At 39.7% G+C, this 17,035-nt stretch overlaps 2 protein-coding genes across 2 annotated transcripts in view; one reads left to right on the top strand and one right to left on the bottom strand.

Annotated features, from left to right (window-relative positions):
• Nucleotides 1-653: 653 nt before the first annotated feature.
• LOC118001921 (general transcription factor IIH subunit 5) lies at nucleotides 654-8,908 on the bottom strand. The gene is made up of 3 exons (XM_034992109.1): nucleotides 8,845-8,908; nucleotides 7,939-8,011; nucleotides 654-1,020 (listed from the first exon to the last, which is right to left on the bottom strand). The coding sequence occupies exons 2-3, from the start codon at nucleotides 7,971-7,973 to the stop codon at nucleotides 840-842; spliced, it is 216 nt and encodes a 71-aa protein (XP_034848000.1). The 5' UTR covers nucleotides 7,974-8,011; nucleotides 8,845-8,908; the 3' UTR covers nucleotides 654-839.
• A 149-nt stretch (nucleotides 8,909-9,057) lies between these two features.
• The window catches only part of LOC118001978 (protein SERAC1), a 59,102-nt gene continuing 51,124 nt past the window's right edge, over nucleotides 9,058-17,035 (top strand). Inside the window, exon 1 of the mRNA XM_034992200.1 lies at nucleotides 9,058-9,113. The gene's annotated coding sequence lies outside the window, so the exon portion shown is untranslated. The remainder of the gene's footprint in view (nucleotides 9,114-17,035) is intronic.

The raw sequence follows: 17,035 nt of genomic DNA, 5'->3' as shown, positions 1-17,035 counted from the left end.
AAATAAAACAGATCTTTTTTCTTTTTTTTAAACAAAAGAACACTTGTCCTGATGAGAAAGGAAAATGTGACCAAAAACGTTTGAACAAGGAAAAGATAAAGCTTGCAAAGCAACATGCCCATTGGTTATTTCTAATCTTCTACACGTGGGGCCTGAACTCATGACCCTGAGATCAAGACCTGAGCTGAGATCAAGAGTCGGATGCTTAACCAACTAAACCACCCAGGCGCCCCAAATACTCTGTACTTTTAAAACACTGTATTTTTAGGGAAATGCAAAGTGTAGTTTACATTAATGTAACATGGTTCTCTTCCCCATCTTCTTCACCAGTACAGCTGGCCACTATGCAGATATTATTTGCAAAAACATAAATATTACCAAAGGTCCCACCTTGGCATATTTATCTAAGTAATCAATCTGTGAAGTTTCTAATTAGATCAGAACAAACCACACCCACACTACAAAATCCCACATTAACAGGAACAAGCAAAACAAACACCTAGGTTAAACTGATAAAGGCATATTCCATTATATTCTTAATGTATTAAATTGGTATTCAAAAACCATTTACATTTATATTTTAATGTAGGATAATAAAAGCCAAATTACAGACAACCACTGAAGTTTTTTTCTTTCTTTTTTTTAAATTCTAGGGTACATGTACTGGGGAAAAAAACAAGAAAATCAGTTCAGGGACTTTTTTCTGAACAAACAACATCACAGGTTTCCCATGATATGTGCCTAAGCCACTAAGTCTCATCTGTCACACAGGACACTGAATGGTGACCGTCTCTCACATTTGTTACTTGTAATTCCCAAGTGATCAATATTGAGTATCTTCACTTCTGGGTAAGAGAAAAAGCATTTTGGTCCATTAATTCACCTACTCGCTCCTGGAGAACGTTAACCAACTCTGCAATAACGAAGACATGAGTGTCATCAATGTCTTGAATGATGAACTTCTTCCCTAAGGCATTTGATTCATCCAAGTACAGCAGGAACTGCTTCATGGCAGGGTCACTGCAGAGAGAAACACATGATAACGACTCACTGAGCTGTCAAATTACACCTGAGCAATGAGAATTGGGCATGCAGAATTTTTAGGGTAACTTTAAAAGTTCTAAACTGTTACTCAATCCCTCACTCCCTCTGTCTCAAGTATTAGAACTGTTCCATCAAGTTTTAGAGAAAGAGGCCAATGATAAGATTTTAAAAGAGTAATTTGTCACTGACAAGTGAAAAAGTAATGTTCAGAGCTTTGTAGTTAATAGGGCCTAGAATCACAGCTCCCTTAACTGATTTAAAAAATTAATTTCCTTACTTGCCCATGACCATTACATTTAAGACGCCAATAGATTTTCACTATCTTGCCAGTGAAAAATTAATTTACAAAATCAGTTAAACAGTCACTGTGATAAAGCAGGGTGAACAGTAAAAGTCAGATCTGGATTCAATCTCAGTTTTATCACTTACTTGTGTGACCTTAATATATACTTAATCTTCAACACCACAAAATGAGCCTACATAACAGAACTGTTATAAAAATTAGAGGGAAATAATGCCAAGGATAGTGTTTGGCTTGCAGTAGGTTCCCAAGTTTTTTTTTTTCCTCCTTAAAATTCTGAACTTTATAAGTTTGAACTATCACTCAGAATCTTTAAAGGAAATCCTACCAAAATCTTCTTGAGAATACTGAGCTCAAAGAAGAGACACAAATTTAATTCTATTTATTTGTGATTTTTAGTTTGGAATGAATAAAGTCACAAGGAAAAGAGGGATACAATTTCTAGGATTTACATGGGGTGCCTGGGTGAGTCAGCTGGCTAAGTGTCCAACTCTTTATTTCAGCTCAGGTCATAATCCTCAGGGTCCTGGGAGCAAGCCCCATGTTGGGCTCCGAGCTCAGCAGGGAGTCTGCTTGAGGATTCTCTCTCCCTCTTCCCACCCCCCCCCACCAGCTCTCCCACACCTGTCTCTCAAATAAATACATAAATCTAAAAATAAAAACAAAACAAACGATTTCTAGGATTTACAGAAACATGTCATAAAAACCCTGAATCACAACAAAGGACACTCTTTAGACCTAATATAATGTACAATAATGTGTTTAGCAAAAAATGAGGTCAGTGTAATTTCCTGAAAAAATTAAAAACAAGTTTTACTTTTTTCAAGTACAAACTAGGTGTAAGTGAAGCTAACAAAGGTAAAGGACTTATTTCAATCACCATATGAGTATGGTTCATGGTATATTAACTATTAATAAAGTCAAGTCTTCCTAGAGATGATTTTTATTTTCAGTAACTTACCATTACAGTGATTTTATTAACAATTTACTACACCATAAAATGTGAATAAACAAACAAGTCTGTCCACATCAGAACTGACATAAATTTTAAATTTAGTTTCTAGTATGCCTGTCATCTTACACTTGTTTGGAACAATAACCTAGGTTTGGCAAAATTCAGTCATATTCTATGGTTGCAGAATTAGAATGAGCATTCTTATCTGCAGAATTGACTGGTTCAGAAGTAAATTTGCTACTTTAAGCTTTATTCACTCATTCAATAAATATTTATTGAGCACCTGTCATGTGCTAGGCACTACTCTAGTCCTGGGTCTTCAGCAGTAAACAAAACAATTCAGAATCCTCCATTATGGAGCTTATATTCTACTGGTAGCATTACGATACACACACACACACACACACAAAATGTAGGGAAGTAGGATGAGAAATGGCAGTGATGAAAGTGATAGGACCTTGTAAGTTTAAACAGGGGAGGCAGGAAAGGCCTTACTGAGCAGTGACATCTGAACGAACAAGAGGCAGTAAGCAAGGCATGTAGTGACTCAGGCAAGGGCGTCCTAGGCAGGGTGAAGAGTAAGGCCATGAGGCTGGAGAGGGGTGACTAAAGGGGACAGAAGTGGAAGATGAGGTCAGAAAGTTATAGCTGGGCCAGATCACAAAGGGCCTTGGAGGTGATTTTAGCAGTTTGGCTTTTATTGAGTGACATGATTTAACTTACAGACTGACTTCAATTTTAAACGCAAGGATCATACTGCCTGCAGCGTTGAGAAAAGACTGGAGGGTAGTGAGGGCAAGGGTAGAAACAGGGAGACTGATGAGAAGGTGACTGTAGTAACCCAGGCAAGAGATGATAATGGTTTGGACCCACATGGTAACAGTGAGGGGAGAAGTGTCTGGATTCTATAGACATATGTTGAATGTAAAGCCTGCCTAACTTGCTGAAACTAGATTCCAGCTTTGAAGGAGAAGAATTAAGGAGACTCTCAACATATTCAGTCAGAGCAAATGAAAAAGTGGAGTTGCCTTTTACTGAGATGAGGAGGAAGGAGGAAGAACAGGTTTGCTGGGAAAATCAAGAGTGGGGTTTTAGGCATGTTACCTGTGAGATGCCTACTGGCACCCAAGTCAAAAAACTGAGTAGGAAAGTGGATAGACAATTCCGGATTTCAGCGGCGAAGTCCGGACTGAAGAGAAAAAGTCAGTCATCAAGCTCTGACAAGGGAATTAACACAGCTACAGAGAAGGGACCAAGGACCAAGACCCAGTCTCCCTAATATCAAAAGGTTAGGAAGAAAAGGACAAATGAGCCAAGTAGATTATAAAGCAGTGACCACTGAGGTAGGAAGAAAACCCTGAGTCCTGGAAGGTAAGTGAACAAAGGACATTCAAGAAGAGGAAGCGATCCAGTGTGTCAGGTGCTGGTGACAGGAACAGTAAGAGAAGGATTGAGACCTAAGTGACAGGGGGACTTGCAAATGCGCTTTGAATTAGCACGTTGGTGTTCTCAAATTTTGCCTTTTGCATACTATCCTTGCTCATTTAGCCATCTCTTATAACACCTCAGCTACATATTACTTCTTATTTTTCTTTAAATTGCCTTTAAATCAACTTTTAAGCTTAACTTTGCCAGGTATGAATCACCAGTCATCCCACTGTGTTTTTATCCTCAAATAAATTAAACTGGTCATATAAAAACAATTTTTTTTGTGTTCTACTACAAACCATCTTGAACCAGCACCATTCCCCATACCTGGGGAAACACTGCTAACTGACAAATGAGATACCTACAAAGTGACTGGTGAGACACTGAAATAACTACTTCCCTTATTAACCGCTTCAATTCAACTTTTTGAAAGGAAAACAGCAAGCAATTTGAGACTGAATTCTCAAGCATGTACCTGAAATATAATTTATAATGATTCAAAAGGACAAAGTTTAAGGGACTTTTATTATGAAACATTAAGGGAACTTGAGTATCTTGCCTGCATACAGGGCTATTTATTCTACTTCCTCATGAAGAGATTCTATGGGAGAACCTGCTGGTAAGAGAGAAAAACAAAACCAAGTGCCCATAGACATACTTGGTTAAAGTCCTGGGATCAGGGCTAGTGAGCAAGAAAAAAAGGTCTTTGACCTGGAGATGTGAAGGCAGATATCAATCAAACTCCCTCCTACATAACCTGAGTGAGTTTAACCTCTATAAAACATGATTCTAAAAAGTATCACACCACAAAGGCTCTACCAGGATGACACAGTTAGATGTAAAGCAGATCAGAGACTTCACTGGTCACCTGCACAAAATTGTCAGCACTGTCCATCCCATCAGAATGATAGTCTTGGGGGAGGGAGCGGGGGGATGGGTTAACCCGGTGATGGGTATTAAAGACGGCACGTACTGAATGGAGCACTGGGTGTTATACTCAAACAATGAATCATGGAACACTACATCAAAAACTAATGATGTAATGTATGATGATTAACATAGTAAAATAAAAAAAAGTAAAAAAAAAAAAAAGAATGATAATCTTGGCTCAGCAATGGTAAACTATCCTTCCTGATAATAATTAGCTAACAGGTATAATTACTTAAAAATCTTAAAAGTATTTCTCCAAATTCTGTATGTCCTGAGAACAGAATGTTTTAGAAAACTGTTATTGAACATGAAATGGCTTTGTTTGCTTATTTCCTTCTTAAAAGCATTTTCCAAAGTGTTTTTGGAATAAGCGTATTGTCCAGCTTGAGATATAGTTACCTTTATTAGGGTTCAGCATATTGTAGGTGCTCAATAAATATTTGCAATGAATAGGGTCTTAAGAGAAAGAAAGGGCCAACACAGGGGTCACTGAGCTAACCAGAATAACAGTCCCAAGTTCCCAATATGACATACAATAGGTTTATTCTTAGAAAGACATGACGCTAAAGAAGACTAACCCCAAGCCCAGCTAAGTCAACCAAAACATGTATGATATATGAAATCACTGAGCCTCTCCATGTCTTAGGGTCCTAGGTAGTAAGATGGAGACAGTGGTACTTATATTTAGAGAATACATCTAAAAGCACTTTGCTCATAGTAGATACTCAAATGAAGAGCAATTAAAATGCCAAGAGTTTCTGGGTGTGTGGGAGGATATAGGTAGAAAGGTTTAAATTACCCATTTCTACCCCTATTAAAGGATTTGCTGTTCCAAAAATATTTTTGTTATTACTAGCCTGTGTATATGATATTCTAAGAATATGCATGCACACATTCTTTTTAAAAACTTAACACAGTAAGGGGGCGCCTGGGTGGCTCAGTCGGTGCAGCGTCTGCCTTTGGCTCAGGTCATGATTCTAGGGTCCTGGGATCGAGCCCTGTGTCGGGCTCCTTGCTTATCAGGGAGCCTGCTTCTCCCTCTCCCTCTGCCTGCTGCTCCCCCTGCTGTGCTGTCAAATAAATAAATAAAAAATCTTAAAAATGGGGATAAGAATACCTATATCTGGGGGGCACCTGCATGGCTCAGTTGGTTGAGTGTCTGCCTTTGGCTCGGGTCATGATCCCAGGATACTGGGATTGAGCCCCATGTCAGGCTTTCTGCTCAGTGGGGAGCCTGCTTCTCCTCCTCTCTTTCACTATCTGTATCTCTCAAATAAATAAAATCTTAAAAAAAAAAACACCTATATTTCATAGGGTGGTTGTGAAAACTGAGTAGTACCATGTGCTTAGGATAGTATCTGGTAAATGCTCAGTGTCATTTCATGAAGGCATTCAGACCTTTTTATTTACCATTGTATTACACAATGTCATTGTCCCATATCACTTAAAAATGTTTTCAAATACTTTAATTGCTACATTATTTGATTATAAAAATGTCACAATCAATGCTTAAGTTCGACATTTCAAGATTTCCATTCAACACCTGGTGCTCATCACCACAAGTGCACTCCTTACTCCCCATCATCATCAGTTTGTTCTCTATAATTAAGAGTCTGTTTCTTGATTTGTCTTGCTTTTTTCCCCTCTGCTTATTTGGTTTAAATTCCACATGAGTGAAATCACATGGTATTTATCTTTCTCTGACCGACTTGTTTCGCTTAGCATTACACTCTCTAGCTCTACCCTCAACACTTTGTTTTATTAGCACATTCAATTACCTACATTTTTTTTTAAAGATTTGAGAAAGAGTGCGTGCATGCACGCCAGCGCACTCTGGGGTGGGGGGAGAGGCAGAGAGAGGGAGAATCAGAGACTCTTAAGCAGACTTCCCGCTAAGTGGGGAACCCCGACGCAAGAGGGCCGTGCTTAGGGCAGTATGCCAATCTGAAATCTATTCCACCTCTCTACTAAAATAGTTCTCATTAAAAAAAAAAACAAAAAAAGAGAAAAAAAAGAAATCGCTGACTTCTAGTGTGTCTTCATCTTATTCCATCTCTCATCACCACTGGACATGGCCCACTCACCTTTATGAAACATTCCCTCTTAGCTTCCCTCCTACATCACTGGCTCTTCTTCTTGTCTTTGTTGTGTCTATCCAAACATTAAATCTGCACTGCTCAGTACGGAGCACTTGAAATGTGGTCAGCCTGTGAGATGGGCTGTGAAAGTAAACTCCACACTGGATTTTGAAGCTGTCGTATGAAAAAAGACTCAGCAAAATTTTGAAATCTCAGTAAGAACTTTGAAGATTTAGAACATGTCGAAATATTTTGGACACACTGGGTCAAATAAAACATATTAATTTCACCTGCTTCAAATTACTCTTAATGTGGTTAATAGAAGATTAAGACTACATATATGGCTCACATTATATTTCTATAGGACAACGCTGTCCTAAATGCCAGAGTATCCTACAGTTTGGTTTTGCTCCTCCCCTAGCCTTCCCATCACAAACAAGTGGAGACTGAGCAAGAACTGGTCCAATAGTTTAGTTTTTCAGACTATGTGATAACAAAGCCCTTAATAGCTTCCTTTGAGGAATTCATTGCTACCCATTAAGGTTTCTAGCTTCTCCTATGAAATGTGTGCCTAGTTTAGACAACCTTCAACTGGCTCTTGATTTTCTTACTTTTTCAAGACCACAGTTTGTGATGGTGAAGACATAGGCAGACCTTAAAATTCTAGTCAATCCCTGATGGTTGGAGGACAATATGAGCACTGTTCCTCTAAAGAGTGTTGATCTAAAAAATACACTGCCCCAGACCAAAACATGCTGGAAATATGCCAATTACATCAACTGGACTGAGACATTGAAATCTGGCACCAGGAAGAAACGCAGCAATAGAATCCGTCTCACTTGTTATATAAAAAAATGAAGCTGAGAAAGCTGAAAGACTTGATTCCTTTAGATCTTTTTTTTTTTAAAAGATTTTATTTATTTATTTGACAGTGACACAGTGAGAGAGGGAACACAAGCAGGGGGAGTGGGAGAGGGAGAAGCAGGCTTCCCACCGAGCAGGGAGCCTGATGTGGGGCTCGATCCCAGGACGCTGGAATCATGACCTGAGCTGAAGGCTGACCTTTAACGACTGAGCCACCCAGGCGCCCCTGATTCCTTTAGATCTTAGAACAAAACGAAAACATGGATTCTAGAGGAGGTACATATATATCAAGATTAAATATGGAGATTTAAATTTCATTAAGTATCAAAACTACTAACCATTCTATTAGCACTCCTTTCAGGACGTTGACCATCTTTTCCCAGTCAGAAGGTGCAGATGACCTTTAAAATGCTAATAAAAAAGGTAAAATAAAAAAAATCAACTTTCTCAATATACTTTGGAGATTTGCCTCTTGAAATGAGGCAAAATATTAAATGTCACATTAAACATTTAAGTCTATGAAAAACATAGGGCTAACATTAACATAGATATTCTGATTTTTAAAAAATTAAGATGAGTCTATTGGAATATTAATGCAGAAATCTTACTTGCAGATGCTATCCAAGTCAATCCTAATCAAAGCAAGCAACCTAACTCTACGCCCGCGTACCCAAACCAAGTTTAGAACACGAGTCACAAGATTTCTAGTCCCACCCAGGATAATGATAAAGGGTAAGATTCCGGGAGGCAGAAATCACAGAATGGTAGCTGTGAAAGGGATGGTGAGGACGACTATCGCATTTCACAGATGAGATGGAGCGAAGAGACTAAGCCATAGCTCCGGGGGGGCGGGAGGGGGAGGGAGAGAGAGAGAGAGGAAGGGATGGGGGGAGGGAGAGAGAGAAGCCAGGTCTCCAGATCTCATGTTCTTTTACCACATAAATCAGGTTCCCCAATGATCTGCCCGAGGAGGAAAATATCCCACGCAGCGGACGCCAACTTAATCCTTAAACTTCACCTGGACGCGAGCCACTACCCGTAATGAAATCCACGGTTCAATTACTGCGGGACGCCTCCAAGCCTCTTGAGGAAGGGCCCCGAGAGGTGCCGGACACCGCCCCGTACCCCAGCACTCGGAGGACAGGCTTCTAGGACTTTCCTCCCCCTCCCCTCTTTCCTCGGGAGCCCTCGGTTTTCCACGCACCCCACTTTCCCCTCTCGCTGGGAGAGCCAACACCACGTACCTCCACGCTCAAAACCAGCAGCACTTCGGCCTTGCCAAGGGTGCCTGCGCCGGCTACGTCATCGGTCAGCGACGCTCTTGTGGGTGGGGCACGCCGGCGGGAGGCGGAGCGCGAGCAGGGTTGAGGGGGCGGGGCGCGACGGGGGTGGTATCACGTGCCGCCGGTAGCCAGCTGGAGGGCTCCGGCTGGGAACCGCCGGGAGAGGTGGGCTCCCTGCTGTCTGGGTCGGCGGTGAGCGGCTGAGGGCTGGCCGAGTCCGCGTGCGGCAGGTAGGAAGGGGAGCCCGGGCTCGTGGGGGTCGGGCGAGGGCTTCGGCGAAGTCGGCCCAGCGGGGAGAGGCGGCGCGGGGGCGCGGCCCCTGACACACCGGCTGACCCGTCGACCTGCAGCCGGGAGAGAGGGCCTCTCCGAGCCTGGGCCGCCCGACTATTCTTTCCCGGTCGCTGCCCTGCTCTGGTTCCTCCCTGAGGCCCCTAAAGCACCTGCCGGTACCGTCAGCCCTCACTGGGTAGTCACGGAAAGATGATGAGAAGGAGTAAGAAACAGCTTCATTGAAATCGGAACCTGCCAGACCACAGCTTCTAGCTGTGACCCGAGAGGGTGCATAGATGGAATGCTGATAGGTTTTTAAACCCCGAACCGTCATTGTAAGACCCCAGAGGGTTCTAAAATTAATCCTTTCCCCAAATTTTGGTGTGTAGTCTAGTAGAGCTCGCTCTTTAATTATTTTTACCGGTGGAGGTATGAGGCTCTTGCTTAGGTTCCTTAGGTGAAATTGTACTTCCCAATTAAGCGAATGCTGCGCATTACTACTTCATGTGTTTATGACATTAATAAACCCAGCTCTTAAATTCATTTCCCTCTTCTTAGCCCTCAAAATTTTTCCTCTTTTTCGTTTCCGTATTGCTGGTTCTGCGCTCGCCCTAGGCATGGTTCTTAAAACGTGTCTCTTTTTGATTAAAATTTTTTTTACACTTTTTTTTTAATTTTTAAAATTTTTTCAAGTATAAACAGAATGTAACATTAGTTTCAGGTGTGCTATATATTCAATTCTGTGCATTAGTCATTGCTCATCACTCTAAGTGTACTCTTAATTCCCTTCACCTGTTTCACACATCTGCCTATCCACCTCCTCTTTGGCAACCCCCAGTTCTCTATATTTAAGAGTCGGGTTTTTTTTTGGTCTCTTTTTTGTTTCTTAAATTCCACCTATGAGTGAAATCTTATGGTATTTGTCTTTGACTTATTTCACTTAACATTATAATCTCTATATCCATCCATGTTGTTGCAAATGGCAAGTTTCCATTCTATTTTAAGGCTGATAGTCCATTGCATAGACTTGCTTTCTCCATTCATCTATGGATGGACACATGGGCTGCTTCCATATCCTGGCTATGGTAAATAATGCTGCAATAAACATAAGGGTGTTTATATCTTTTTGAATTAATGTTTTCATTTACTTTGGGTAAATACCCAGTAATGGAATTACTAGATCATATGGTAATTCTGTAATTTTTCTATACTGTTTTCCACAGTGGCTGCACCAGCTTGCATTCCCACCAAGAGCGGACAAGGGTTTCTTTTTTTCCACATCTTCGTCAGCACTTGTTATTTCCAAGTATCTTTTCTTTCCTCCCCGCCCCCAACCCTCTTGCCTGCATTCTCCTTCTTGACCATCTCATTGAACCTCCACTCTTGTGCCCCAGGTGCTGGCCTGAGGCCTACACATTAATCACCTGTGAGTAATCTAAGCACCTCCTCTCAAAACTGAGCTAGTTTTTATCTTTCACCATTACTTCAAAACCTGCTTTTCTTTCTGTGTTTCTCTGAATCATCCAGGTTTAAAATCTCCATCCATTTATTCAGCAAACATTTTTGTGCACCTGGTATGTGCCAGACACTGTTTTAGACACTGGGAATACAATGATGAGCAGGCAGCCAATTACAGTGGGGGGAGAAAGATAGCAAAATCAGTTAACAAGAAGGTAGATGGTGATGTAATTAAGAGTGATTGGGCTCTGGGGAAGAACCTGCAAAATAATTGCAGTATTTATTTGGAAAAATAAATGAACATAAATAGCTAAGAAAAGTTTGAGACAGAAGAGTAATGCTATCAAAATATAAAACTACAGCATTTAAGACAGTGTGGTAGTAGTAGGAGACAGAACAATGGAACAGAATAAACATCCCAGAAACAAAACAAAAGAAAAATGTGTGTGTATATGTGTAGACATGCATATACATGCATTTATAAGGTAAGGGAAGAGATCACAAATCTGGGAAAGGGAAGTAGCACTCAATAAATGGGGAAAAAATGGCCTTCAGGAAGATTTCTGAATTAAAAAATAACTTCTAGTTATTTTTAGCATAAAAATTTAGATTTAACTATAAGATTTAACTATATTGCTTATAGTTAGCAATAGCTAACTAGGAATTTTAATTTTTAAAAAGGTACTATTCATACCAGTATTCAAAGCTAAAGGTATCTAGAAATAGATCAAACTGAAGCTGTATAGTCCTCTAGGGAGAAAATTATAATGTTCTTTGAAACACATAACAGAAGAGCCAAGTAAATGGAGAGAAACACTGTATTCACGGGTGGCAAGACTCAGTATCATAAAGGTGTCAGTTTTCCCCAATTCTACAATTCAGTGCAATTCTAATTAAAATTATACATGATTTTTTATGGAACTTGACATGCTGAACCTAAAATATATATGGAAATCCAAAGTACTAGGAATCACTAAGTCAATTTTGGGGAAAAAAAAAATCAAATGGAAGTCCCTTCTTCCCAGGTATCAAAACTTAATATGAAGCCATGATAATTAAGACTACTTGTTAAGTGTTAATTGCTAGTATTGGTTCAGGGATAGAAAAGTGGTCAGATGGAATAGAATGGAAAGTTAGAAACACACCCACATAAATATGGGAGTTTAGCATACCACTAAGTGGTCTTTTAAAACAGGGGAAAGTGTACCCTGTTCACTAAATGATATTGAAATACGTGGTATCCATATAGAATAAAGACTAAATTAGATTCCTGTTACTGTCCATTCACAACAGTGATTTCCAGATGGATTGAAGACTTCAGTGTGAAGGACATCTACATAATATTTAGAAAAATATATAGGAGGCTATATTGTTTCCAGGAAAGGTTTTTTTCACCTAACATAAAATTTACCATTTTAGCCGCTTTTAGGTGTATAGTTTGGTGGCATTTATGTTCTTGTGCAGCTGTCACTACTGTCTATCTCCAGAACTTCATCTCTCTGGGAAGGATTTCTTAAGTTACAAAAAGCACATTGAGGATGCTATTGCATTATTCCAGGTGAGAGATGATGATGATTTCAACTAGATGTGTAACGGTAAAGATGAAGAAAGGTAGATGGATTTGGGATGTATTTAGATGGCATTGAGCAGGAATTTTGCATGGTTTGGACAGGGGGTGAGGGGAAAACAAGGAATCAGAGGCAACATTTAGGTGTTTTGCTTGAGCTACAAGATAGGTCAGTTATCATTTATCACCAAAAACCATTTGCCATTTGGTTGCCATGGGAGGATGAATGGAGGAAGACTTTAGGGAGAAAAAAATAAAGAATTCTGTTTTGGACAGTTAAGTTTGAAAGATCTCTTGGACATCCAAGTGGAAATGTTCCAGTAGCTGTTGGATAGATGAGTCTGGAAAGATTGTGACTGAAGGTACAACTTTGGGATCACTGGCATATAGATAGTTAAAACTGTGATGTATTAGAATCAGGCTTGGCTGCATTACAAAGAAAGATGCTAATAAAACCTTAACTCTGCATCTGATTCCATAGGTAGGCAGGCCATAGCTGGTGGGGCAGCAGCTCCATGATCATCAGGGACTTGGGCTCCTCTTTCTTGCTGTTCTGCCTTCCTTTGCATGCTACCTCGTGGTTGAGATGGGTGCTTTAATTCCATCTGCCACCTGCTCATAGCAAGGGGGAAAAGGAAAAGGTGAAGAAAGGCACATACTCTTTTAAGGACACTTCTAAGAAGTTGGCATGTGACACATCTGCTTAGAGCCCATTAGCCGGTTTCTAATCAGTGGTCACACTTAAGTAGAGGAGAGATAGGTAATGTTGTCTTTATTCGGTTATCTGTATGCCCAGCTACAATTCAGGTGTTTTATTAATAGGAATGAAGAGGAAATTGGATGTTTAGTTTCACTTTGGTTTCTTCTCCAACCAGGGCAATGAAGCTACAATTGTGAAGCTCTGGTGACTTCCCTGTTGTTAAATTTAATGGAATTTTTGAGTATTTGTTTCATTTGGTACTCATAATCTCTCCCTTTTTACTTTCTGTGTCCTCAGAATTTCTCCTCTGTTCTCTACTTAAAGTTAGTATTTCATATTTAATGCAATCACATTCATAATCCGAAAGACTTTTTAAAAATAGAAATTGACAAGCTGACTTTAAAATTATATGAATGTGCCAAAGACCTAGAGTAGTCAATCTTGAAAAGGAAGAACAAAACCAGAGAACTTGTACTACCTAGCTTAAAGATTTATTATAGAACTCTAGTAATCAAGACAGTATGGTATCAAATAGATCAATGAAATGGAATAGAGTCCAGAGGTATGCCCATACTTACATAGACAATTGATTTTCAAACAAAGCACAATTTAGTGAGGAAAGTAAAATGTTTTCTTTTTTTTTTTTTTTAAAGATTTTATTTATTTATTCATGAGAGACAGAGAGAAACAGAGGGAGAAGCAGGCTCCCAAGGAGCAGAGAGCCCGATGCGGGACTCGATCCCAGGACCCTGGGATCATGACCTGAGCTGAAGGCAGATGCTTAACCATCTGAGCCACCCAGGTGCCCGAAAGTAAAATGTTTTCAACAAATAATGCTGGAACTATTGGATATCCATATGGGGGAAAAATGAACCATTTCACCCAATACACAAAAATTAATTTGAGATGGATCAAAGACCTAAAAGTAAAAGGTAAAACAAACTTATAGGAGAATTTCTGTGACTTTGAGGTAGGCAGCAATATCTGAGACAGGACATAGAATGCGATAACAATAAAAGAAAAAAATTTTGATGAAAGAGACATTATGAAAGTAAAACTTCTGTTTATCAAAAGGTACATTTAAGAAAGGGAATAGAACAAGTCACAGAAGAGGAGATATTTGCAGTATATATGTACATATATCTGATAAAGAATTTGTTTCCAGAATGAATAAAGAGCTGATAACTCATTTAAAACACCAACAATCCAAATTAAAAATGAGTAAAAGAACAGATACTTCACATTAAAATAAATGTAAATGGCTAACATGAATATGAAAAAGTGCTCAACATCATTAGTTTTCAGGGAATTGCAAATTAAAAACACAAGGAGATACTGCCATGTACCCACTAAAATGGTTAAAACCAAAAAGGCTGACAGCATCATATATTGGTGAGGATGTGGAACAACTGGAACTCTCATACTCTTTCTTTCTTTTTTTTTTTTTTTTAAAGATTTTATTTATTTATTTGAGAGAGAGCACATGAGAGGGGGGAGGGTCAGAGGGAGAAGCAGACTCCCTGCCGAGCAGGGAGCCTGATGCGGGACTCGATCCAGGGACTCCAGGATCATGACCTGAGTCGAAGGCAGTCGCTTAACCAACTGAGCCACCCAGGCACCCTCTCATACTCTTTCATTATTGGTTGCAGTGTAAAATGGTACAATCATGTTGGAAAAATATCTGGCAGTGTCTTATAAAGTTAAACATATACCTGCCTTATGACCCAGCAATTCCACTCCTAGGTACTTACCCAAGGTAAATGAAAAATGAAAACATGGGTCTACAAAAAGTCTTAAATCAGAATGCTCATAGTAGCTTATAGTAGGCAGAATACTGGCCTCCCGTAGGTGTCCATGCCCAAATCCCTGGAACCTGTGAATATGTTATGTTGTTATGGCAAAAAAGGACTGTGCGGATGGAACTAAGTTCTAGAACTTAAGCTAGGGAGATTATTTTAGATTATCTGCGAGGACCTAATATAATCACATGGGTCCTTAAAAGTGGAATAGGAAAGCAGAAGAGTCAGAGGTAAGGCAATGTGAAAAGGATAAACTGTTGCTGGTTCTGAGCTGTAGAAGGCTACCTGAAAAGGTCAGAGGGTGGCACCCAGACAACTAGCAAGGAAACAAGGACTTCTAAAATAGTTCCTAGGAATCTGCATTTTAATAATCTGATAATCGTAAAATGATATTGTGAGAAGCACTTTTTTATATACTATTCTTCAATAAATTCACCCCAACAAATGGTTTCAATTAATAGTATGTGCTAATGGCTCATAAGTCTATATAGCTTAGACCTCTCTGCTAAACCCCCATAATTTAATGGACATCTTACATGAATATTTTATAGGAACCTTAATCTCAGCATGTTGAAATTGGGAATTCATCCTTCTTCTCAAATCAATTTATATTCCTGTATTTCCCTATTTTGATAAATGTTACCCATATATGCCCCTTTATACCCCAGTATTCCAAACCAGAAAGTGAGAACCATAACCATCTCCTCCCTGTTATTCATTATTCTCCAGCTTTTTCAAGTGGTTATTAGATTCTATTCTCTTAATAGTTCCTAAATCTGTTTCTTCATCATTTTCAGAGCCACTGCTTTAAATCAAGTACATGTTTCTTCTTCTTTTTTTTAAAGATTTTATTTATTTTTTAGAGAGCCAGCAAGAGGGAAACAGCATGAGAGGGGAGAGGGTCAGAGGGAGAAACAGGCTCCCCACTGAGTCAGGAGCCTGATATGGGACTCGATCCCAGGACCCTGGGATCATGACCCGAGCCGAAGGCAGACGCCTAACCATCTGAGCCACCCAGGCGCCCCCATGTTTCTTCTTGATTATCATTAAAAGCCTCCCCAGTAGTTTTCCCCCACTGCTGCTTTGGCTTTCCTCCAACCTATTTTCAATCTTGTCAAGTTAAAAAAAAAAATTTATACCATGTTATTCCATTTCTTTTTTTTTTCAAAGATTTTATTTATTTGGGGGAGAGAGCAAGAGAGAGCATGGTGGGGGGGGGGCGGAGCAAGGGGGGAAGAGGGAGAGGGATAAGCAGGCACTCTGCTGAGCAGGGAGCTGGATGTGGGGCTCAATCCCAGGACCCTGGGATCATGACCTGAACCGAGGGCAGACAACTAATTGAGCCACCCAGGCACCTCTGTTACTGCATTTCTTAAGGTTAATTTCCCAACAGCTTCCCATAACTCAAGGTAAACTTCAGACTCCTTAACTTAGCTAAAAAGGACTTTGATGATCTGACTAGCCCCTGCCTTCAATACTCCTGTTTTAGTAATCAACAGAATAAGCTGACATAAAATCAGTAAGGAGAAGACCTGAAAAACACTATTAACCAATTTGACCTAATAGACTTTTGTAGAGCCCTCTGCCCAACAACAGAATATACATTCTTTTCAAGTGCATGTGGAACATTCACCAAGACAGACTGTATTCTGTGTCACAAAACAAACCAAGTTTTAATAGAATTGAAAATACACAAAGCCTGTTCGCCAACCACAATGGAATTAAACTAAAAATCAACAGACATATCTGGAAATTACCAAATATTTGGAAATTAACACACTTCTAAATATTCCATGAGTCAGAAAGGAAGTCACAATATAACTAGAAAATATATTTTTTAAAGATTTTATTTATTTGATAGAGCATGAGTGGTGGGAGGGGCAGAGGAAGAGGGATAAGGAAAGGCAGGCTCCCCTCTGAGCAGGGTTTCTCGACACGGGGGCTTGATCCCAGAACCCTGAGAATGTGACCTGAGCCAAAGTCAGTTGCTCAACTGACTGAGCCACCCACGCACCCCGGAAAATATTTTTAATTGAATGAAAGAAAAACAACATTATATCCAAATTTGAAGGATGCAGCCAAAGCAGTACTTGAGAAATTTTTAGTGTTAAATACTGACAGAAAAGAAGAAACCTTAGATTAGTGATTTAAGCTTCAATTTTAAGAAGCTCGAGAAGGAAGAGGTATTTGAGATCAAAGCAAGCAGAGGGCAGAGACTAATAAAGGTAGGAGCACAAATCAATGAGATTGATAATCGAAAAACAACAAGGTAATTCAGTGAAGCTAAAAGCTACTTCCACTACATCAAAAAACTAATGATGTATGGTGACTAACATAATAAAACAAAATAAAATA

The sequence above is a fragment of the Mirounga leonina genome, unplaced genomic scaffold (assembly GCF_011800145.1).
Source record: "Mirounga leonina isolate KUSES-001 unplaced genomic scaffold, KU_Mleo_1.0 Mir_55, whole genome shotgun sequence".
NCBI lineage: Eukaryota > Metazoa > Chordata > Mammalia > Carnivora > Phocidae > Mirounga > Mirounga leonina.
This window is presented reverse-complemented; position numbering and strand designations above follow the sequence as displayed.